The 25228-nt window shown below is 39.2% G+C and overlaps 1 protein-coding gene across 3 annotated transcripts in view; it reads right to left on the bottom strand.

The window, feature by feature from the left end:
* The window catches only part of SLC44A1 (solute carrier family 44 member 1), a 201577-nt gene that overhangs the window by 96535 nt on the left and 79814 nt on the right, over positions 1–25228 (bottom strand). For all 3 annotated transcript variants that reach the window (XM_039239918.1, XM_039239909.1, XM_039239904.1), the window contains exon 4: positions 10462–10598. In XM_039239918.1, the coding sequence (XP_039095849.1) occupies positions 10462–10598 (137 nt within the window). The remainder of the gene's footprint in view (positions 1–10461; positions 10599–25228) is intronic.

Genomic DNA, 25228 nt, shown 5'->3' with positions numbered 1-25228 from the left:
TTCCATCCTTGATAATGGCTCTACCATCCATGAAATCCCCAAGGACTTGAAATGGGAAGTCGTCCTATATCTTCTTCTTTATCCATCATCTTCATATACCCTTTAAGACATTTAAGATACCAAGTCCTGATAACTGGATCTTTCCATGAGTTATCTCAGACCTTTAAGATCTCTTATTGGTTCAAACTACTCTCCCAAAGGGTTTCTCCTTTATATGCTGCACACAACCTTGAGAAGGGTCTTTGTAAAATGGAAGTTAGCTGTATCATATTCCTGCCCTCAGGATAATTTCCAACTCCTTGGCTCAAAGCTCTCCTAAAGCAGGCCTCTACCTAAAACTCCAGCCTCATCTTAACATAATAAACTACTTACAGGGCCGCTGGGTGGCTCAGTCGATTGAGCATCTGACTTCAGCTCAGGTTACGATCATGAGTTCAAGCCCCGCATCGGGCTCGCTGCTAACAGTATGGAACCCGCTTCTGATCTTCTATCTCCCTCTCTGTCTCTCCCTCGCTTATGCTCTCTCTCTCTCTCAAAAATAAATTAAAAAAAAATTTTAATTAAAAACAAAACAAAACATAACATAACAAACTACCCACAATTTTTGCTGTTTAACAAGCTTTCAGGCTTTTTCACATGCTGTTTCCCCTGCGTGGGCCATCCATTCCTAACTACCATCTGAGTATTCAAGTTTGAGCAGCCTTCTACAAACTACTCAAGTCTCACCTCCTCCAGGAAGCCTTATCTGATGCACCCAAAGCTACTTACTGCTTAGTTCTATTATAAAACTTAGCATATTATTTTGTACCTTTTTTAGCTTACGTATCATGTCTACTTTTAGAAAGTGAGCTATTTGAGAACGAGACTTTATGCCTTCAAAATATGTGGGACCCCTCTCTCCTGGCACACAGGCAGTACTCAAAAGCCATCTGTTGAATACAACAGACATCCTGATTGAAAAAAAAATATGAAATAACCATTTTTAAGCTCTTATTTTGGTGCTATCTGTTATATATAATGTCACTACAAATTATATAAAACAGGACTTCTCAACCCTGGTATTATAACATTTTGGGCTGGGCAGTTCTTGATTGTAGAGGGCTGTCCTGTACTTTGAAGGGTCTTTAGCAGTATCCTGGGTCTCTACCCACAAGATTACAGTACCTTCCCCTTAACCCTTCACCCAGTTGTGACAACCAAAAATGTCTCCTAATACTGCTAAGTGTGGGGAGTAGGAAGGGGGGGGCATGTAGTGTCAATATTACCCTTAGTTGAGAATTACTGGTCTAAAACACCAATTTGAAACAAAAATACAAAATGGGGTTAGTAAGTTAGAGGCCAATTCTTCTTGCTTTAAAATTCTGCTTGATTTGTGGGGATGCCTGAGTGGTTCAGCCAGTTAAGTGCCCAACTCTTGGTTTTTGGCTCAGATCATGATCTCATGGTTGGTGAGGTCGAGCCCCATGTCAGGCTCGGGGCTGGCAGTGCAGAGCCTGCTTGGGATTTTCTCTCTCCCTCTTTCTTTGCCTCCCCCCCCCCCCAGCTCTTTCCTTCTCTCTTTTAAAATAAACATTAAAAATTTTCTGTTAAACAAAATATAAATAAAATAAAATTTTGCTGGATTTGCTATCACAGTGTTATTTGCAGGATATACTAAATTAAGAGAAAACATACTTTAGAAAATTGTAGTTAATAAAAAAAGAAAATCTCCCAATGCAGAACAGTTTTCATTATGAAAAACAAATTACATAGCTGTGTGAGGTCCAATAAATTTAACCCCTTTCTCTCTAATTAGGAAAGCATATATAAGGATATATATGTTTATATATGTGTGTGTATATATATATAAATATATATAACATATATATTATAATATATAATATACATACATATATATATATCTGTAATTAAGAAAGCATATATATATATGTGTGTGTGCTGGAAGAATGCAATTTCCAATTTCAATTTCCAGTAACCAGTAAAAAGTAAAAGTATGGACATATCTGCGATTCCCAAGAAGCCCCCATTAACCAGCTGGTGGTGTGACATTATCTTTCAACCACTATTGGCACACAATAAATATTTGCTGAGTGAATTAACTTTAGACATCTGTTTGCAAGACTTCCAGGTATTGTGAAGGACAATGAAAAGTTTGTCTTCTTTCATGCAAGCTGCCTAAACAAGGGGGCTGTACCTTGTCTTCCTTTCTGTGCCACACACTTGATGGGTGCTAACCTTCAACTAATTGTTGAAGGAATTACTTAAAATTACACTATCAAACGTAAGGGTTTTTTTCCCCCTTGCTGGTTTCTGACTTGGAGGCAATTAAATCAGTTGCTAAGGTTGATCATTTTCTTTATTTATAAATGATATCAAGTCCAATCTTTTGATTTGCTGTAAGAAAAAAAATCAGGGGCACCTGGGTGGCTTAGTCGGTTGAGGATCTGACTTCAGCTCAAGTCATGATCTCAGAGTCCATAGTCTGTGGGCTCGAGCCCCACGTCAGACTCTGAGCTGTCAGCACAGCTTCGAAATCTGTGTCTCCCTCTCTTTGTGCCTCTGCCCTGGTGGTGCTCTGTTTCTTTCAAAAATAAACATTAAAAAAAATTTTTTTAAATCAATACTAACTCTGTGATTTAAGCTTTATTGTTACTTACTGACTGGTAAGAGAGAGGGAAATATACTGATCATCTATTGATACTTTGTTATTTAAAAAATTTTTTTTAATGTCTATTTAATTTTGAGAGAGAAAAAGAGACAGAGTGTGAATGAGCAAGGAGCAGAGAGAGAGGGAGACACAGAATCTGAAGCAGGCTCCAGGCTCTGAGCTGTCAGCACAGAACCCAACATGGGGCTTGAACCCATGAACCATGAGATCATGACCTGAGCCGAGGGACACTTACCCAACTAAGCCATCCAGGCATCCCTATTGATACTAACCTTATATGTAACACCCAGAAAATGATAATCAAAGGCTTATTTACATTCACAGATTTCATCTGATATATCACATAAGCTTTGAGGCTTCAAAGACAGAACAATGATCACTGAGAAAACACCAGTCTTCATGGGTCTACTCAAAGTATGAACATGGTCTAAATGGTAGGTCATAAAGCTCTCAGACTTTCTACAAAATACAGTACATTGAAGAAGCACTTACAAATGGGAGTGATTTCTCACATGTTATAAACAGAACACAAAGAAGGAAGATAAGATTTCTGCCATTTTACTACTGTGTTAGGGAAAACAAACTAGATATTGTAAAGTCTGATAAGAGTAATACAAAAGATAATAAGGTATTCCATGTAAAATATTAGCACCCACTGAGAACATGCAGTGGGCCCACAACTTACAGGTTGTTCTCATTTCTAAACTGCTATTTAGACTTTAGATTGTGGAAAGAATAAAATGACCCCCAAAGCATCTGGCACTGTGCATGGCACAAAATGGGTCTCAATAAATGGTATGGTGAAACAATGCAGGGCTCAAGTCTGACTGATCTGAACAACAGCGACAGTGGAGAAAAGTGAGGGATGAACTATGGGCCAGACTCAGAGTAGGGAGAGAGGAAGGAAAAGGACTGTCCAAACAGGCATAACCTCCCTCTCCCCAGCCTCCTTCACTGCCTCACAGGGGCAGGCTGGGTTCAGATGAAAATCTCATATAAAGCTGAAGTTGGCTTCAGAGGGAGGGACACTGTATACATTGTTTGAGTTTTCAAAAATAATAATAAAGTAAGAAGGAAACCTGTTCACCAGAAACTGGAGGGAAGTAAAATGAGAGACGGGATTCATGCTCTGCTGAAAATAACTCAGGTGTAAGCTCTCACCAGATGTTTTTAGTCTTCTCTGTAGGGTACAAGGTTAGGAAAGAGGAAAAACAAGAGGGCTTACGAAAAGAAAAGGTTATGAATATTCACATGGATAGTATGGTTTGGAAAGATAAATGAATGAATAAGATGAATTATTGAGAGATGAATAAGAAAATAAACAAAGGTTCACATCAATTCTGGTTAGAATGAAGCTAAACAATTTACCTGCTGGTGGCAACTGACAGAGATTCAGAAGTGAGCATAGGATAAAGTGTGCTGAGAGAATGAGAAATTAGGAAGTGCCAAGAGAGATGAAGAGAGAAGTCTAATCCATCTTCTTTCAAAAAACATGAAAAGCTCCTATATGAGGTAGGGCTCGGATATTCAAAAAGGGAGAACATGATCCCGCCCCACAGAAGTCATGTATTACTGCATGAAGACAATAAGCAAAGAACCAACGTAGTACAGATTCCTTATGATACTTGCCCATTTTATTTTTTTTTTAATTTCTAAATGTTTTAAATGTTTATTTATATTTGAGGGGAGGGGAAGAGAGAGGGAGACACAGATTCCGAAGCAGGCTTGAGGCTCTGAGCTGTCAGCACAGAGCCTGACATGGGGCTCCAATCCACCAACGGCAAGATCATGACCTGAGCCGAAGTCGGACAGTTAATCAATTGACCCATCTAGGTACCCTGCCAATTTTACTTTTTCAAAGCCAATTTTTAATTTCTTCTCTAGCATCATATTTATATTTGTATCATACAAACCAAACTAAGACAGTGTACACTTGTACACCTATCATCCAACTCACACACCACAGCTTCAACTTTTACATTGATCTAAATTCTTTTGCTTGCCTCTTACAGCTCTCTGTACTGTGGCAGCATCTCCACATAACCAATCTAATGTCCAGCTACTTCTTCGAAATTTTCTATACTGGTCAGACATATATGAGAGAGGCATTCTATAAATTTCAGGGTCCAAGAAAACACCTCCTCTTTTTTTTCTAAAAGAAAGAGTTAAGAAAATATTTTGTTTCCTAATAAATGCATTTCTTACAAACAGTATTATAGGAACCTAAGTTAGCTTTCCCTTATAAAGATTTTAAATAATTTGTAAAGGTAATAAAAGTCCACACAAATGGATAGTTATAAGTACTAAAAAGCACTTTCAAAGGTTGTCACGGAAACTTAAAACTCTTTGAAAATGATTTACATTATCTTTTCTGTCTGGTAAGAAAAATGTTATTTCACCTTAATTTTTTTTAAGATTATTTATTTATTGAAAGAGAGAGAGCATGCACACATGCAAGTGGAGGAGGGACAAAGAGAGAGGGAGAGAGAGAATCCCAAACAGGCTCTGTGCTGTTAGCATGAAGCCTGATAAGGGGCTCAAACCCACAAACATGAGATTGTGACCTAAGCTAAAATCAAGGATTGGACGCTTAACCGACTGAGCCACCCAGGTCCCCCTACTGACCCACCCAGGTCCCCCTACCTTTTAAAATAAGGTTTAAAAATATCATTTAAAAAGTTACTACCCCAGGGGTGCCTGGGTGGGTTAAGCATCCAGTTTGGCTCAGGTCATGATCTCACAGTCTGTGGGTTCAAGACCCACATTTGGCTCGGTGCTGACAGCTCAGAGCCTGGAGCCTGCTTCAGATTCTGTCTCCCTCTCTCTCTCTCTCTCTGCCCCTCGCCCACTCATGCTCTGTCTCTCTCTCTCTCAAAAATAAACATTAAAAAAAATTTTTTTTTAAGTTACTACCCCAAACAGGATTTTTCACTTTCATCTTTTTAATTATGGTAAAATACACATAATAAAAAAATTACTACCTTAACACTATTTTAAGTGTACAATTCAGTAGCATTAAGTGTATTCACATTGTTGTCCAACCATCACCACTATCTCCAGAACTCTTCATCTTGCAAAATTCACACTCTTTACTCAAAATACAGTAACTCCCCATTCCTTTCACCCTGCAGCCCCTGGCAACTACCATTCTACTCTGTCTCTCTGAATCTGACTACTGTAAGTACCTCATATAAGTGGAATCATACTATATTTGTCCTTTTGTGACTGACTTATTTCCCTTAACAATGTCGTCAAGGTTCATCCATATTGTAGCATGTGTCAGAATGCCCTTCCTTTCTTAAAAAATTGTAGTAAAACACATAATATGACATTGACCACCTTAACCACTTTTTTCAGTATATAGTAGTGCTATATGCACACTGTTGTCCAAAAGATCTCTAGAATGTTTTCATCTTTCAAAACTGAAATTCTATAGCCAGTGAAAACCACCACCCTATCTGTCTGTTACTAGCTTATTTCATCTAGAATAACAACTTCAAGTTTCATCCACGTTGTAGCATATAACAGGATTTCCTTATTTTTTAAGGCTAATATTCCATTGTATGTATACGCCACATTTTCTCTATCCATTCATCCATTAATGGACATTTAGGTTGCTTCCATCTCTTCCCTATTATGAATAATGCTACAATGAATATGAGTGTGCAAATATCTCTCTGAAATCCTGTTATCAATGCTTTTGGATATATACCTAAAAGTGGGACTGCTGAGTCATATGGTAATCTATTTTCCAAAAGACTATTTTTTAGAGCAGTTTCAGGTTCACAGCAAAATTGAGAGGAAGATACAATGGTTTTCCACATACTTCCTGTGCCTACACACACATAACCTCCTCCATTATAACATCCCCCATCAGAGTGGTACATTTGACATAATTGATGAACCTACACATTGACATATCATAATCACTCAAAGTCCATAGTTTACATAAGGGTTAACTCTTAGTGTATGTCCTATGGGCATGGACAAATATATAGTGACATATATCCATTATTATAGTATCATATAAAGTATTTTTACTGCCCTAAAAATCCTCTGTGCTGATTCCATTTTTAATTTTTAAGGAAACTCCAAACTCTTTTCCATCACAAACATACAATTCTATATTCCTACCAACAATGCACAAACATTCCAATTTCTCTGTTCTTTCACTGACATTTGTTATTTTCTGTTTTGTGGTATTGGAGGTTTTTTCTCTAAGCTGTGCTAATGGGTGTAAGGGGGTATCTCACTATGGTTTTCTTTTACATTTCCCATATGATTAGCATGTTGAGCATCTTTTCATGTCCTTCTTATTGGCCCATCATAGACCTTTGAAGAAATGTCTATTCAAGTCCTTTGGCCATTTTTTAATTGGGTTGTTTGTTTCTTTCTTGTTGAGTTGTAGGAATTCTTTATATATTCTGGGTACTAACCCTTCACCAAATATAATGAATTGCAAATCTTTTTTCCTACTCCACGGATTACCTTTCACGCTGCTGTGTCCTTGGATGCACACAGTTTTAAATTTTGATGTAGTCCAGTTTACCTATTTTGTTTCTTTTGTTGACAGAGCTTCTGGTTCATATCCAAGAAATTATTGCCAATATAATGTCATGAAGGTTTCCCTTATAGTTTCTTCTAAGAGCTCTAGAGTTTGCTCTTACATTTGGACTTTGTCATGGATTTTGAGCAATTCTCTCTTACAGATTTGGAAATTTCCCATTTAAACTTAAATTAGCTCTTGAAGATGTTCTTCTCTGATGGACCTAACTGAGATCAAAGGGCCTGTGCATTTTCTAATAGAAATGTAGCTGTTAACAACATGGGGATACAGGTAACTATAAAAATCATTCCCTCCTTCCAAATCAGTGTGCACCTCAAATGATGGAAAGACAAAGGGGAAAAAAAAGATAATGCAAAAAGATAAAGAATTCTCTCAGTGACAAGAATAATGTTGGAATTAAGTTTTACCAGGTCTAGTTTTTTAAGTATTTTTTTTAATGTTTATTTTTGAGAGAGAGACAGAGGGTGAGCAGGGAAGAAGCAGAGAGAGGAAGACATAGAACTCGAAGCTAGCTCCAGGCTCTGAGCTGTCAGCACAAAGCCCAATGCAAGGCTTGATCTCACAAACTGTGAGATCATGACCTGAGCTGAAGTCAGGCGCTTAACTGACTGAGCTACCCAGGTGCCCCTTACCAGGTCCAGTTTAAGTCACCAATCCAAAGAACAATCCACATTTAAAAAAAAAAAAAAAAAAAAAAAAAACCAAAAATTTTCAACTTAGGGTTGCTATTAAAATAAAGGTATTTAAGTTCCTCCACCAAAGGCTCCCTTCTCTATTATAATTTCACAGTTTTTCTATTGCCTTTTAAAATATTTATCTTCTCTATCCTCCACTGCTGTGCTTCTTGATGCTGCCATTATTAAAACTTTTTCTTATGCCTAACACGTTGACTTATTTTGCAAACAGCTGCCTGAAAAGCCTAAGGGTGCCTGTGTAGTTAGGCACCAATTGAAGAAGTCTGTTTTCTGGAATAATATTTATTCATTAATATTCTTGAACACCTGCTTTGTGTAAGACTGTGAAAAAAACAAAGCTGCAACACTCACCAGAAAGGTCTTATAAACTGGCCTTAATAGGCCATATTCAGTATCATAATCACTTAGAAGGATAATGACCTGGAAATAAACATACCAGCCAGGCTGCATGGGGCAGATGATCTCCCCAGCAGATCATCACAGCAGGCAACACAGTGAACAAGGAAATAATTCTCTTCTGGCCCTCTAGCTGACATGTCAGGTTCAAGGGACCAAGACTCACATCCAGTGGGTTCAGGAAAACATGTTAGAAGATAGTTTGGCACTAGATCATAGCTTTGAATGCCAAGGTAAGATATATAACATTTTATTTTATAACTTCTGATGACTTTTGAGTAAGGGATTAACATGACTAAAGCTCTAGCAACGTTCATACGGCAGTAGTATGTAAGGGTCTAGAAGCAGAGAGAGACTAGAGGCAGGAAGACTACTACCTTCCATTGGGGGAACAATAACATTAATAGTAATAACGTAACAGCAGTAACAAATACTTTTTTTTCCAGCAATTTACAATTTACGAGACACTCTTCTAAGCATTTTCCATGCATGAGGTCCTTATAACACCCTGTGAGGCAGTTTTAGTACAAATATTTGCCCCTTCATAAATGGAAAAATTGAGGCAACTAGAGATCAATAACTTGCCTAGGGTCTCATGGTTAGTACATGGTAGGACCAATATTTGAGCCCAGATGATCTGGTTCCAGAGCCTATACTCTCAACAACTCAACACCACCACCTCCCAAAGTGCACCATGTATGCTCACCTTGCCTAAGATTTCAGAAAAACCCATAAAGGATAACTCACTTCTCCCTAAGGAACCTGATAATGATAGGGTCGACAGTTCTAGTATCAGACTCAGCAAATCAATCTGTGTGAGGATATCATGTGGGAATAAATAATAAGATCTTGAAGAGTAGTTGGCACCTCTTTATTCAGTGCCCACCAAGGGCCAAGTATTCATGTATTCTCATCAAATCCTCACAACAACAATTCTATGACGGAGGCATTGTTTTCAACCCACTTTTTTCAGATGAGGAAATCTAGGTTCAGAGAGGCTACACTTTCTGTGCCTCATTACAGAACCAGTTAGTGACAGCAGCAGAAGCAGAATCCAGTCACATTAATCTCATGCTCTTCCTACTACCTTACACTGAGGGCCTGGAGCAGTAGTGACAGGAATACGGCCCGTCTTAGAAAGCTGCAGTCCTCCTGCCCTCAAAGAGCCCGCAGCCCCATCAGAAAGCTCTGGAGCTGTGTAGAGGGACGTGTGCTGCTGTGTTCCCCGGCTGTCTCTCTACGCAGCTAGAAACTTCACCAGGCAGATGCTAAGTCAGTCCTTTTTCCAAGGAACCAGAACCAGCCTGTAAGTCAGGCGAGGCTAAGGCAGCTCTCAGGACTCCAACGCACAGAACGCAAACCTGACACCCATGGAAGTTCACAAACACAGGCTATCAGTTTGGGGCCCTGCATGAAGAAAAGTTAAAAATAACATTCTCTGAAGAGAACTGGGGCAAGTCAGAGGGAACTCAGGACAGTACCTGGAAATTAGAAACCCAAGGGAGCGGAGTTACAAGTTAGAAATTGACTATGATTGTTTTCTCGACTAATTCCCATATGTTTAACCTCAAAATTTCTTAAAACTTTACTCTTAGAAATATGGTTATGAGATAATATGAAATTAAAAAAAGCAAAACACAATAGAAACATCTGGTGGACTTTGGGTATTCATTTTCTTTTCCCTGAATTTTCTAAATTTCCTATAATAGACATATATTACATTGTTATCCAGGGACAAAAATAAAATACACTAATCAAAATATTTTTCATCAGTATTTATGAAGAGAAAAAGAAAAAAAAAAACAGTTTCACAAAGAGTAGTCTAGTCATTTACAAATGCTCAAACACTTGAGACACCTGTAAAAAAGAAAACCCACAAATTTCCTGAACCCAAAGACCTACTCAGAATTTCCCTGGAGGGAGCCTAGGAATCTGGAGTTTTAACAAGCTCCCCAGGTGACTATAATCTTTTTTATCAAGGAAGTCCACAAGGACTTTCAATCCTCTTTTTCTTTTTAAGGTTCCTTGGTGATTTATTTAATACTAGTACAAATTTATACTGGAATGCAAGCACACAGTATGTCCCAGTGGGAGTAAGTGACCGGGGTGAGGACCTGGACGGACTCATGTCTCACCATTTATCTCTGCAAACTTCTGAACATCACTCAGGGTTTTCAGTTCTTGTCTCGGACATGCTGTTACACACAGTGCTACAGACTTGATCTTCCGGTTTATCAAGTCCAGATTGCATGGATCCAAAAAGAACACATACCTAAAGCATGGAGAAAAATATCGAGATGTTATTTCGCAAAAACACATTCTGGTTCACTGCCTAATGTGACTAAGCCTGTAAGCAAAGAACATCCACGTACCCCTTCACAAATTTTATCAAAGATGGACAGACAATTCAGAAATCTAATCAGATATATATATATTTTTTTTAATTAGTTGCTTGTAAACATACTGTTAATAGTGGGGACTGGAGGAATTGCAGGACTCCTATTGGTCATGATGTATTTTTCCTAATATTTAAATTTTTGTAATGTGTACTTTATAAATAGAAATTATCTATTTTAGTTTTTTTTGAGAATTAATTTGTTTTCTTCTTCTTTGTCATGCTTATGCCCCAAAAGTTACTAGAATATTTCAATACTGCTACGTAACGAGAATTATAGTTTATGTATAAAATTTAAAATTAGGGAGATGGGCTAAATGAGTAAGTGGCATTAAGGAATCAATAAAATCACTGTTGAACTATATGCTAACTAACTTGGATGTAAATTTTAAAAATTTAAAAAGATTAAAAAATAAAAGATTTTTAAAAATTTTAAAATGATAAAAATGAAATATAAACTTTTTCTAATTAGTATGTAATTATAAAAATGAATTGTAAAATTACATACAATGGAATACATAACACTGAATGGATACTAGAGAGAATTATGCCAACATTTTAACTACAGTCATCTCTGGATATTAGAATAAAGTGATTTTAATTTTCTTTATTTTTCAGAATTCTCATTTTCTAGTAAATGCAAATGACTTTTGAATTGAGATAGCTACAATAAATATTATTTATTAAAAAGGTCCATTACATATCAACAAAGTAATCTTCAAGTCTCAAATTACCACTTTTGTATTCCGTACATTTCGTATTTTAGAAAAAGGAAGATTAATCAGAAATTACACTGAAACAGATTGTTTTTAAATGTTAAACAGTAGGGGCACCTGGGTGGCTCAGTGGGTTAAGCTCTTGATTTCAGATCCAGTAATGATCCTGTGGTCTGTGGGTTCGAGCCCTGTGTCAGGCTCCACGCTGTGTAAATGCAGAAGCTGATTATAATTCGGTTCTTCCTGTCTCTCTGTACCTACCCCATTTGTGCTCTCTCTCTCTCGCTCTCAAAATAAATAAATAAATAACTTTTAAAAAATTATTTTTTTAAAAAAAGTGTTATTTGGAAGTGAAATTCAGACTGCTTCTGTGGCTGATGACAGGGAGCCAGAGTAGACAACAGACACCTCCTGACTCCCAGGGTGTGGAAACCAGCACCCCCTGACTAATACCCCTCCATCTTCCTGTGTATCTGCGTGGACACGCCCTGTCTGGGGCTCTTTGCAAGGAACTGCACAAAGCCTGCCTCTGGGCAGGGAACATGCAGGTCCTTGAAGAAGGTGTCATAAAAACTTTGAGTCATTTACCTCCACCGATGATACTGTTAACAATAACAATAATGGTAGCCAACATTTACTGAGTACTTACTATGCACCAGATGCTGTATTAAATCTTTTACACCTATTAACTCATTTATCACACAATCTTCACAACAATCCTGTTGTCTGTTTTCGTGGGGGTGAGCAGGTGGGCAGTGGAGCTGGGGTGGGGAGAGGAGTCAAGCGCATAGTTCTAAGTGATGACCAATGCCTTAATAAATGTCTGGAGAAAGCAGATGACAATAGAAAAATGGGCTTGAAGAAAAGGAGAGAATGCCAGAGGCTCCGGGGGTCTTGCAGTTAGACCAGGGACACTGCATTTTCAGCATCCTGAGAACAGATACCCTGACTGTCCTGCAGGATTCTGCCCCGTCCAAGGCCAAAACTGTCCTCACTATATTTCCAACTCCTGTTACCTTAAAGCATCCTCTTTTGATTTATCTTAGTGACCGAGCAGCAGCCTCATACCACACATGGGTCACGCCAATCTGAGCTTGCTTTCTGTTCTCTTTCTTTTTTTCTTTAATGTTTATTTTTGAGAGAGACAGAGAGAGAGAGAGAGAGAGAGATTGAGTGGGGGAGGAGTAGAGAGAGAGGGAGACACAGAATCTGAAGCAGGCTCCAGGCTCTGAGCTGTCAGCACAGAGCCTGATGCGGGGCTCAAATGCTCAAACCCACAAACCGTGAGGTCGTGACCTGAGCCGAAGTCAGATGCCTAACCAACTGTGCCACCCAGGTGCTTCTCTGGTTCTCGTTCTCAATAGTTCTCTGATCTTCGGGAATATATTTATCCTTTTGAGACTCAGTTTCCTTATCTATAAAACTGCATTCCACCTGTTTCATAGTTTAACATTCCTGATACTGTACACAGAACCCCTAACATGCAGTATAGATTCAGTGATTTGTATTGTTAAGAAAACGACTTGCCTTTGCAGAAATTTACATTTTGATAGTAAGGCACTAAATTCAACACTGTGTGATAGAGACATAGAACATGACTCTTCCACTAACATTAAACTTTATTTGTAAGAAATGTCTGTGTAAGAGTATTCATGACCATTAGGTCATCAACCTTGATAAGAACAAAGTAGGCCTTGGAGCGCCTGGGTGGCTCAGTCGGTTAAGCATCCAACTTAGGCTCAGATCATGATCTCACAGTTCATGGGCTCGAGCCCCACATCGGGCTCTGTGCTGACAGCTAGCTCAGAGCCTGGAGCTTGTTTCACATTCTGTGTCTCCCTCTCTCTCTGACCCTCCCCTGCTCATGCTGTCTCTCTCTCTATCAGAAATAAATTTAAAAAAACATTAAAAAAAAAAAGAAGAAGAAGAAGAACAAAGTAGGCCTTGAGGCTCCTGGTTGGCTCTGTCAGAAGAGAATGGGACTCTTGATCTCAGCGTCATCAGTTCAAACCCCATGTTGGGTACAGAGATTACTAAAAAAATAATAAAAATAAATAAACTTTAAAAAAAAAGGAACTAAGTAGGCCTCCACAAGGAGACACAAGGAAAATAACACAAGAGACAGAATTCTATAATGTCTATAGCACTATACAATTATCACCATTCATTCTTCAGCCTGTGTGTATGCTTTGGAAGAATCTACTTCAACAGAAATAAATAATAATTTTAAATTGTATGCTCATGAAATAAACTCACTTGCACATATACACACCATTAAAGGCAAAACACTCACTTCCATAGTCTATGAATATAAGTTTTTAATTCCTTACACATTCCACATATTCAAATGCAATATAGACACAACATGTGTGTATGCATACACACAACATTTAAAATGATTTATAGGCCTCAGATTCCAATTCTGTTAACACTTACTGGATGTCTGGGTGCTGGGAACTGTCACATCCATGACTTTTATTTGTTCCTCACAACAACTTTGTAAGCTAGAGGCCATTACCATTCCACAGAAGATGAAATTGAGGCCCCAGGGGGCTAACTACATGGCCCAAGAGCGCTAGTAGATGCCACAGCATGAATTCAAACCTAGTCTGAGTTTCATTCTGTGTCCAACCTGTTCTATCCCCAAACTATTTCCTACAAAATAATAAATCATTGTAACTGTTCTGTATTAACTTATAATATTGTTTCCAGAATTCTGAACTTCAATTCAGTCCACGGCAACAAGTACATAAGCAATTAAATTTTACCTAAATGGCATTTAACTAAATATTTACAGAGTAGGAAAAATGCATGTGTCAAACAGATAAGTTTTATGATTCATTAAAACTGTACCTTCTTGCCTTTTGATTGAAAAATGCCCTTTAGCCAGGTAAATAAATCTTTACATCAGTTTCAGTTTTCACGTCAAACAAAATGAACTGTACGCGGCAATTCCATTTTTTGGAAAGGAGACAAATAACCAACTTTCAAATCAGCATGGTACTGGCAGACCAGATTAACCAACAAATCTACTGGTAAGTGTTTTTTTAACCAACAGAACAAAAGACTTGAGGTAGGGGGCTATAAAACATTCTAAAAAGGCTTCTTAGAAACAGGCTGCTTTGACTCTGCCACTGGCTAAATGGTTAGGTAAGGGAGACGCACATGGGTTCTGAGGAACCACCTATCAGGCAACTGTGATTACACACACCCAGGGCCGCTATGCTCCTTCCTTTCAGGCTGTAGAACCACTGTCACAGGTAACCAAGAAACCCGAGTGAAGAGCAAATTTTCATTGCCATTCTTGGTGAGTCTTCTACTAAACCTACTAATAGCTTACAAACAGCTTTAAGTTTCACTACCTGTAGAGGAGTAGGAATGAATCAACTACCAAAAGTGGGATTAAGAGAAGGAAGAGATGCAACAAGAGAAAAACACTTCACAAATGGAAGAGCCCAGATACCTGCAGGCACTCGCACACGGGATGGGGGCAAGCAGCATCACCATGTGCTTGGTATTGGGAAGAACACATCTGCAAAGAGATCTGCAAAACAGCTTAAGCGAGCTTGGAACTTCAAAGTTAAGAGGAATCGCAAAAAATGCTTAAGACTAAACCATAAAGCAAACATTATAGAGGCCAGCAGGTAAGGCACGTAAGCATGTTTTATAGTCAAGAAGGCTCCTGGGAACTACTGAAGGAGAGAAACAGATAAATTCATTTCAAATTGAAATTCTTGAAATACAGGTTATCCCCAAAAAGACCAGACAGGAGAGAAGTCTAAATAAAATGTTTATCTACACAGTAAACTTGCAGGGACAGATGCACTAAAGATGAAAACAGAGCAGTATAGCAAAGGAAGGGCACTGGAGCATGGAAGTTCAGGAAAAGGGACAAGAGATACAGAAAGAGGTGACTTTTAAAGCTGTGCTCAGAGCAAGGCAGTGAACACTGAGTGAGCTGATGCAGATAAGGATGCCAGAGATGGTTCAAAACTGCTTTACACTTTTATTTTGCTTTCATTTTCTTCAAGGAAGACAGGGCAAGGTAGAGAAAAAGATTTATTGGGAATTTACTTTGGGCCACAAAGTATCTTAGGCGCTATCCTCACGCATTCTAAGTCAACAAGAGGGAACTGAGATGTACAAGTTAGACCACTAACCGAAAGCCAAACTGACTTGATGACGTGAACCTTAGGGGGACTGATTCCCAAGTGTTGCTCTTTCTGCCACTGCCCTTCCAACTTAAAATGGAAAGTGAGGGGCACCTGGGTGACTCGGTTGGTTGAGCGCCCAACTCTTATTTTTCTATGTTTATTTATTTTTGAGAGAGAGACAGAGAGAGAGGAAGACGCAGACCCCAAAGCAGGCTCCAGGCTCTGAGCTGTCAGCATAGAGCCCAACATGGGGCTCGAATTCATGAACTGTGACATCATGACCTGAGCTGAAATCAGATGCTTAACCAACTGAGACACCCAGGTGCCCCAAGTATCCAACTCTTGATTTTGGCTCAGGTCATGATCCCTGGGTCAAGGGATCAAGCCCAGTGTCCGGCTCCATGCTGAGCAGGGAGCCTGCTTGGGATTCTCTCTCATTCTCTCTCTCTCTCTCTCTCTCAAGCTCTCTCTCTCCTTGTCTTTCCCTTCCCCCCCCAGGCCCCCTCCCCTGCTTGCATTCTGTCTCTCTAAATAAAAAATACAATATAATACAATACAATACAATACAATACAATACAATACAGTACAGTACAATACAATAGAAAGTGAGAATAAAGGTAATGACAAGTGAGTTACAGACCAACCAAGTCAGCTAATTAAACCAGGCCGAGCCTCTGGAACCCCAGAGCAGATTCTGAACCCTACCCGAACACTACAGTTCACATGGTATGCAACACTCCCATGGTAAGGATTAAATAGGATGATACAGAGACATTTCATTCATTCAACAAACACTACTAAGTGTTATTATGTGTCTACTCCTGGGGATACAAAATTCATTAAAGAAAAACAGTTCTTAAATGCAAATAACTTACAGTCAAGAGAAGAAACAAAAATACAGTCATTTCTGCTATGAGGCAAGGTTGAGATGGCAGAGGAAACTATAATTCTGCACAGAGCATAAGGGGTTAGAGGAAGCACTTACAGAGCAGGAGGCAGTATGTAAGCCACATTTTGGAAATGAGTAAGAATTTTCCAGACAGACGGGGAAGGGAGCGTTCTAGGTAGAGAAAACTGCATGTATAAAAGTGCAGAAGCATGAAAGAGCATATTTAAGGACCGGCAAATAATTTGATGAGGTGGACGACAGGATGGGACATCAAAGGGCTATGCCCAAGGAGAAACAGGGGACAGAAGAGGCAGCCATCCTTAGACTCTGAAGGATCTTAATGACTCCACTACATTAGGGCATGTGCCTTCAACAGCCACAGCACAGGGAGCGCCTGGCGAAACCAGCCAGCAGCTTGGGTTGAAGGGCTTGGGTTGAAGGGTTGAAGGCCAGGGAGGGGAAGGCTGGGGCGCCAGCGGTGCTGCTCCGGAGCTGAGCCTTTGCCATTCAATTGCCTCCTGCTGCCATGGCAACTCTGCGGCGAGGCTTTTTGGAGCAAAAAGTGGCAAACAGATACTAGTCTGCTGGCCACCTCCTGCCAAATTTGGCTCCTGTCCTCTCTAATCAGGACGGAAGCACTGCAGCACTAAAGCTGGAAAGCTGGCTGAAAAATCCCTCCGTCCATCGCCTCTGCGTTAGTGATTCCTAACACGTGTCTTCCCCAGAGGAGAATAAAAATGGAGTCTGATCATTTTGCCAATTATTACCTCATATCAATTTACAATTTACAGCCCCTATCCAAAGAGTAGGCTGCCATAGTGAATCACACCAAAAGGAACAACACAATGGCCTGGCAGAGCTTCTCCTACGGCTAAATATAGACTTCAGAGAGCCATGGATCTCTGCTCCACCCGCAGCGGAACTGTGCCCAGAGGAGGCCTCTTACTTCCTGCGTGGGATGCCAGCAAGACAAGCCCAGTCATCCCCCCTCCCTCCCCCTCCAGGGAGGGACCCAACTGCGCCATGATGGGCTGTGTTTTACACAAGGACAGAGCTATGGAGTCTGCACAACGAAGCCAATAAAAGACCCAAACTAACCCAACACAAACTAGTGCAACACATAATTAACTAAAACCCCGCTGGCCCTCTACTTTCTGGAACAAAGCTAAGGGGTGAGAGAGAAAGAAGCTGAAAGCAGTGATTGGTCTTCAAAACTACAATTCTAGACAGTGGCTGAGAGAATTGTGCAATGCTCACGATGTCCCCCAGATGGCAAGAACACAGACCAGGGAATAGAAGAAAATGGCGGGGCAGAACTATGGGCAATGTGACCCCTGAGGCTGATGCCAGCAAAGCCCTACTTTCCCTCTGCCCCTCAATCCTAATGAGGCAAAGGCAAGGGGTGCTGTGTGGTTCAGTTGGTTAAGTGTCCAACTCTTGGTTTCAGCTCAGGTCATGATCTCATGGTTTCATGAGTTTGAACCCCATGCTGGGTCTGTGCTGACAGTGCAGAATCTGCTTGGGATTCTCTCTCTCTCTCTCTCTCTCTCTCTCTCTCTCTCTCTGCCTCCTCCCCTGCTTGTGCAAGGTGTGGAGGAAAGGAGGCAGGACCAAGGAAGGAAGAAACCATGCAAAAACATAAAAGGAGAAACAGTACAGCATAACTGATAAAATGTCAGGATGGATGAGGTGGATGGTGATGAAGAACCAGATGGCTGAACAGGCAAGCTGGAGATAGATCATGCAAACCTCATGGGTGGTATCAAAGATGTCAGAAAGTTCGGAGTTTCTCCTAAAGACACTGGAGAGTCATTGAAGGTTTGCTATCTGTCATGTGGGGCATTTTTTAAAGGCAAGCAAGAGAGTCAGGAGCCTGGTGAGGAGGCTACTGAATCTCTACAAGAGAAGATGATTGGACTAGGCTGAGAATGGGGATGAAAATGAGATTTCAGAAACATTTAGGCACAATTAAGAAAACCTGATGACTGATTATATGTGGAAGGAAAGGAAGAAATTAAGCATGATGCTTATTTATGGAAAAAATTAAGAAAGAAGAAATAAGAATGATCTGGTTTAGGGGTACCTGGGTGACTCAATCAGTTAAACACCCAACTCTGATTTCAGCTCAGGTCATGCTCTTATAGTTTGTGAGTTCAAGCCCCGCATCAGGCTTTGCACTGTTTGTACAGAGCCTTCTTGAGATTCTCTCTCTCTCTCTCTCCCTCTCCCTCTCCCTCTCCCCTCTCTCTCTTTGCCCCTCACTGATGCTCTTGCTCTCATTCTCTCCAAATAATTAAATAAACTTAAACTTAAATAATTAAATAAACTTAAAAAAAATGATCTTGTTTAAACTAGGGTGGTCAGGGCATTCTGGTTTCGACTCCTGTTCTGTTTGATAAGACCTGCATCTCAGGAGGAAGAACAGAGTTCTAAGAGATAAAGATCATGCTCGTACTGCAGACAGTGAGTCTGGAGTGTCTGTAGAGTGTCCAAGTGAGACTAGACAGCTGGCTGGAATGTTCTGTCAGAGAAATTAGACAGGAGATAGAGACAGTAGAATTACCAGCATATGAATGATTGCCTCACCCCCAGGAATGATCACCAAAGTTGGTGTGCAGAGTTGGGATTCTGATCCTTGATGAAATCTGTGCCCCTCTTGAAACTATAAGCAAAATTTGGTGTGCAAATTCACATGCAGTTTTCTGAAGAGAGATTTCATACTTCTAATTTTGATCAGATTTTCCATGTCGCCCAAAGAGATTAACACTAAGAGCAAAGTAAGATGAGCAAGAGCCAAAACAAAGGCATGGAACTGAAAAGCATGGGGAAAAAATAATTCTACTACTTAGCTAAGTGTCTGTCTTCTCCTTATACATAGACTACAAAGGGAGAAATAATTACCAGAATGGTAACCAAGAGTCAGACAGCAAACTGTGTTCTTCATAGTAAACTGAGACAAACAAGAAAATTAAAACATCTTAAATTTTTTTTTAAGTTTATTTATTTTAGAGAGTGAGGGAGAGAGATAGAGTACAAGGGAGTAAGGGCAGAGAGAGAGAGAGAGAGAGAAAGAGAGAGAGAGTGTGTATGTCTCAAGCAGGCTCCACACTGTCAGCACAGAGCCCCATATAGGGCTCGAACTCACGAACATTGAGATCATGACCTGAGCTGAAACCAAGAGTAGGATGCTTAACCAACTGAGCCACCCAGGTACCCCTAAGTCATCTTTTAGGAAAATAACTCAGGACACCTGGTTGGCTCAGTTGGTAGAGCATGCCACTCTTGATCTCTGGGTTTTAAGTTCAAGCCCTATGATGTATGTAGAGATCACTTAAAAATAAAATTTTTAATAATAATAATAATTCACAAGAGCTATAAGAAAAGTACTCTATTTAATCCAGTCAACTGGATTAAATAATACCCCTAACCCCAAGTTCACTGGCAATATTACACAATTATGAGGAACATTCTCAAAATCAATGTGTTCCAGCATTCAGGCTAACAAACAGTATGTGCCAAGAGTCAGTGACCAGAGCTTTATTTTTCTTTTTAGTTTAATAGTTTTATTGAGATATAAGTTACATGCCATAAAATTTGCCTGGAAACTGTAGAGTTCAAACTTTTGTCCAATTCAGCTCAAAAAAATGTTTTTAAGCATATTTTACAGCGTTGTTTATCCATCACCAGAATCTAATTTTAGAACATTTCATTACCCTAAAAAGGAATTTCAGGCCCATTAACAGTTACTCTCCATTCTGCTACACTTTCTAACCCTTAGCCCTAGACAACCAGGAATATATGCTCTATGTCTACAGATTTGTCTATTCTGGATAGTTCATATAAATGGTATTATAGAATACATGGTCTTTGGCGACTGGCTTCTTTCACTTAGCATGTTTTCAAAGGCTCGTCCATGTTACAACATGTATCAATACTTCATTCTTCTTTATGGCTGAATAACATTACATAGTATGGATATAACACATTTTTGTTTATCTATTTGTCAGTTGGTATACATTTGTATTGTTTTCCCTTTTTAGCTATTATGAATAATACTGCTATGAATATTGGTCTACAAGCCTTATTACTCTTGGGTAAAGGAGTGGAATTGCTAGGTCACATGGCAATTCTGTATTTAATATTTTGAGGAACTGCCAGACTTCTCCATAGCATGTGCTCCATATGAGAAGATGCTCAACATCATTAGTCATGAAGGAGATGCAAATCAAAACCACAATGAGTTACCACTTCAAATCCACTAAAATGGGTATGGTAAAAAGACATAGCTGCAAGTGTTGGCAAGGATGTGGAAAAATTGGGTCCCTCATACACTGCTGATCTGGACGTTGCCCAATACAGATTTCTTTTGAATCTCTGAGAATGACAGAGTAAGGCAGAGACAGGTACTGGGTATCATCACGAAAGTATGAAAAATTGTAAGAGAAAGTAAGGCTGAAAGTAAAGAAAACAAGAGCACTTAAGAGAAAGTACGGAAGTCAAAAGACTAAAGGTCAACGAATGGCTCTAGTAGGCAAAGAATGCAAAAGGTGGGAAGACAGAAGGCTGTGGTCAGAGTGGGGAATTCTTGAATTAGTCTGAATTGATTTTATAGGTGGAGCCGTAAAGGGTGATGACCAGAAACCAAGCTGTGACTACGGAAGACTAAATCCCGAAAGCCCCCACTGAGAAGAAATTCAAAGAGTTCCCAGGGCTAGAGTGAGAATCAATGAGACAGAATATGTGAAAGTGCTTTGTAAACTCCACAGATGTAAAGTTGGCTAAATTAGCCATTTTCCCCATCTGGGTTAAAAAGGAAAAAGGCTTTGATAAGTAACTTTGAAACTTGTTTTGGAAGATAATAATCATGAAGATGATTATAATAAATCACAGTTAACATCTACGGTTCCAGGCAATGTGCTCAGGAATAGACACCATTAATCATATGTATTCCCGCAAAACACCCTAGGAAGTAGGTACTACTATTATCTTCATTTCACAAATGAAGATCTTTAGGTCAAACACATTAATGTTATCTTCTCTAATGCAAATCACCCTTGGTTAAAAATGTAAACCATACTTGGTTACCTGTCTTCTGGATCTACCCTTATGGATACATCTCCAATTACGTGAAAAATCTTACCCATCATAGAAAAACTATAAATACTGTTCTCAAGGCACTGTTTTTATCTTTGTAGCAGAGACTCATGTTGACAACCAAACATGCCCACCTTGGTACTACTGTTAATGCTTCACCAATGTATAAACGGTTTCCTCTCTATACCAAAGTATAATATTTGTTTTAAGATATTTAACTCATCTAAAATTTACTTTACATGGTATGAGATTAAAATAGTTCTAGATGTAGTTTCCTTCATATTATCATTCAACAATGTCTTTTGTTAAACATCAATGGTATTAGTTTTTATTTTACTTGTTTTCTCATACACTACTATCAGTTTACTTCTGATATTTCTATTTTGTTTCCATCACTGTTACTAACCTGCATCCGGGTAGTCTTGTTACTATGCTTTGGAGGTAAGTGATGGTTTTGAATAGCAAAACTCCTTATTGTTCTCCTCTAAACGACATAATCATAATTAGACAATGAGTAGCCTTTTCCTCTCTACCTGTTTTGTTCAGCCAACACTAATTGCCAATATTTAAAGACCAGAAGATCAATAAGATGTACGGTCAGAATGTGCCTCTCTCCCATTCATATGTTGAATCTTAACTTCCAAAGGTGCTATTATTAGGAGCCTTTGAGAGGTGATTAGGTTATGAGGATGGAGCCCTCGTGGGTGGGGCTGTGCCCTCATAAGAGAGGTCCCAAAGAGACCCCTATCCCCTTTCACCACATGAGAGCACAGTGAGAAGGTGCTAGCAATGAATCAGAAAGAGGGCCCTCATGAAAATGTGATCATTCTGGTGTCTTGACCTGAGACTTCCAGTCTCCAGAACTAAGAGAATTAAATTTCTGTTGTTTATAACCCTCTCAGTCTGTGATATTTAGTGATAACAGCCTGAACAGACTCAGGCACTAGGTAATGTGTGCTCCCCTCATCTCCTTCCACCAACAGATTTCTGGCTTCTTTTGAAAAATAAGCATCACTGGGCCATTTACCCACATGCCAAAGACCAGTGAGAATCAAGCAGAAGCTATCCTTATACTGGGCACATACATATCAAGTTCAAAGTGTCCAATATTCCCTAGTGTCTTATTCCCAGCCCACTTAAGTGATTTACAGTGCCAGCCTAGCAGCCTTTAAGAAATGCAAACTCTGGTGAAACTCACAAGTTTCCCTTTCTACCTTCAAAGCCAGAAAGTTCACAATCAATTTGGTACTTAACTTTAGTAACTACACCTAGCCTAGACTTCTGGTCTAATCTCTTCTCTTGCTTCCACTGTATGGCTCCTGATCTTTTATCCTCATTTAAATTTACAAAAGATACACCTAATTCTAATCCTCTCAAATTATTTTGTGAACAAGAATAATTTTTAAAAATGTTCCTCCCTGAAGTTCTTTCCTGCTCTTTTATTCTGTGATTTATACTATCAATCAAGTTCAATTCCATCCTATCAGGATCTTAACTGGTATTGTATTAAATCTATAAATTCGCTTTGTTAGTATCGTCATCTTTATTATACTACGACTACTCAGCCAGGAGGAGAATATATTCTCTTATTATTTGTTTTCTTTTCATTCTATTAAAGTATTATAATTCTCTGTATTTGGCCCTGTATCTTGTTTGATTCTGTTTTTTTTTAATAAAACAAATATTATATGTTTCATTATATTTTATCTAGTGATAAAATAAATGACCGAATCGAGTTAGATGCATTTCATAACCCAGGATTTAAGCATCCCACTTCAAGATATGTTTTTGTTGAGTCTCTTAAACATTCAGGTTAGTCCCTTGTCATAGGCAAATAGTATTATTTTTATCTCTACTGACCTATACACATTCCATTTATCTCTTTCATATAACTTGTTACAACTAGTTATTTAAAACAGTGCTATTAAAGAAAGGTGATTAACTGACTTTAATTTGAAATGAACTAATTTTTTCCACAATACTGGTATCTGCCACTACCAGAAACTCCATCAGCTTCTTTTCATGCCCCCAGACTTGAAATCTATTTTCTTTTTTTACAAAGGTGCCAAGGTTATTCAACAGGGAAGGCAGTCCTTTCAATAAATGAAGCAGGAATAACTGGAAACTTTTTATATGGGGGGAAAAAGACAAACCTTAACCTCTTTACACCATATGTAAATATTAAATCAAAATGGATCACAGGCATAAACATAAGAGCTAAATACAAAACTTCTGGAGGAAAATGAAAGAGGACTCCAGCTACCTTCATTATGACCTCAGTCTGTACTTTCTAATTGATTAAGTTCTTCTTTCCAGCTTATCTCTTAACTCAGGCAAAAGACCCTGCAGGCAAAGGATCTCTGTGATGGGAACTGGCTGAGCCAGCATGACTTCATGTGATTGACCACACGACAATGATCAGCCTGACCTTTACTGCCCACCTGCATGTACCCACCCACCTTTGTCCTACATTTTCCTTATATAAACCTGGAAGTATTTTCAGCACTTTGGAGACTGTCTTTGAGACATTAGCCTGCTATCTTCTGGGTGCTGACCTCACGGAAATAAATTCCTTTCTTTTTTACCACTGCTTGTCTCTCTGTCTTTGGATTTTGTCAGGGGTGAGTAGCCAAACTTGCTCTGTTTGGGAATTGTCAGAGCCCCGTGCCCCAGCTACAAAAACACAGAAACAAACACTTATGGCTCTTTTCGGCTACATCAGTCATTTCTCAGATAGGATACAAAAAAACATGAGCCATTAAAAAGACACATATTTGTGTGTGTGTGGTTTTTTAAATGGATCTAATGGATAAATTAGAATTCATCAAAATTAAAAACCTGTCAAAAGTCACCATTAAGAAAACAAAAAGGCAAACCACAAATTAGAGAAATATTTGCAAAAGACATACTTAACAAAGTGTGTCTGGCAAACAGAATATATAAAGAACTCTCAAAACTTTTTAAAACAAACAAATTTGTCTGAAAATGTGCAAAAGATATGAACAAATGCTTCACACAACAAGATCTATGGATGGTTAACCAGTACTTTAAAAAGATGCTCACCATCACTGTTCACTAAAACATGCGAATTAAAGCCACAGAGAAAAAAACCACACTGAGATACTACCTCACGCCAGTCAGAGTGGCTAAAATGAGCAAATCAGAGAATTCTAGATGCTGGCGAGGATGTGGAGAAACGGGCACCCTCCTACACTGTTGGTGGGAATGTAAACTGGTGCAGCCCCTCTGGAAAACAGTGTGGAGGTTCCTAAGGAAACTAACAATAGAACTCCCCTATGACCAACAATAGCACTGCTAGGAATTTACCCAAGGGATACAGAAATGCTGAGGCATAGGAGCACATGGACCCCAATGTTCATAGCAGCACTCTCAACAATAGCCAAAACATGGAAAGAGCCTAAGTGTCCATCAACGGACGAATGGATCAAGAAGATGTGGTTTATCTATACCATGGAATACTACATGGCAATGAGAAACAATGAAATCTGGCCATGTGTAGCAACATGGATGGACCTTGAGGGTGTTATGCTGAGCGAAATAAGTCAGGCAGAGAAGGACAAATATCATATGTTCACGTATAAGAGGATTAGGAGGAACTTAACGGAGGGCCATGGGGGAGAAGGGGGGAAGTGG

The sequence above is a fragment of the Hyaena hyaena genome, unplaced genomic scaffold (genome assembly GCF_003009895.1).
Source record: "Hyaena hyaena isolate Hyena2069 unplaced genomic scaffold, ASM300989v1 scaffold_6, whole genome shotgun sequence".
Lineage (NCBI taxonomy): Eukaryota > Metazoa > Chordata > Mammalia > Carnivora > Hyaenidae > Hyaena > Hyaena hyaena.
The sequence above is the reverse complement of the archived record's forward strand: the minus strand, read 5'-3'. Positions and strand labels throughout refer to the sequence as shown.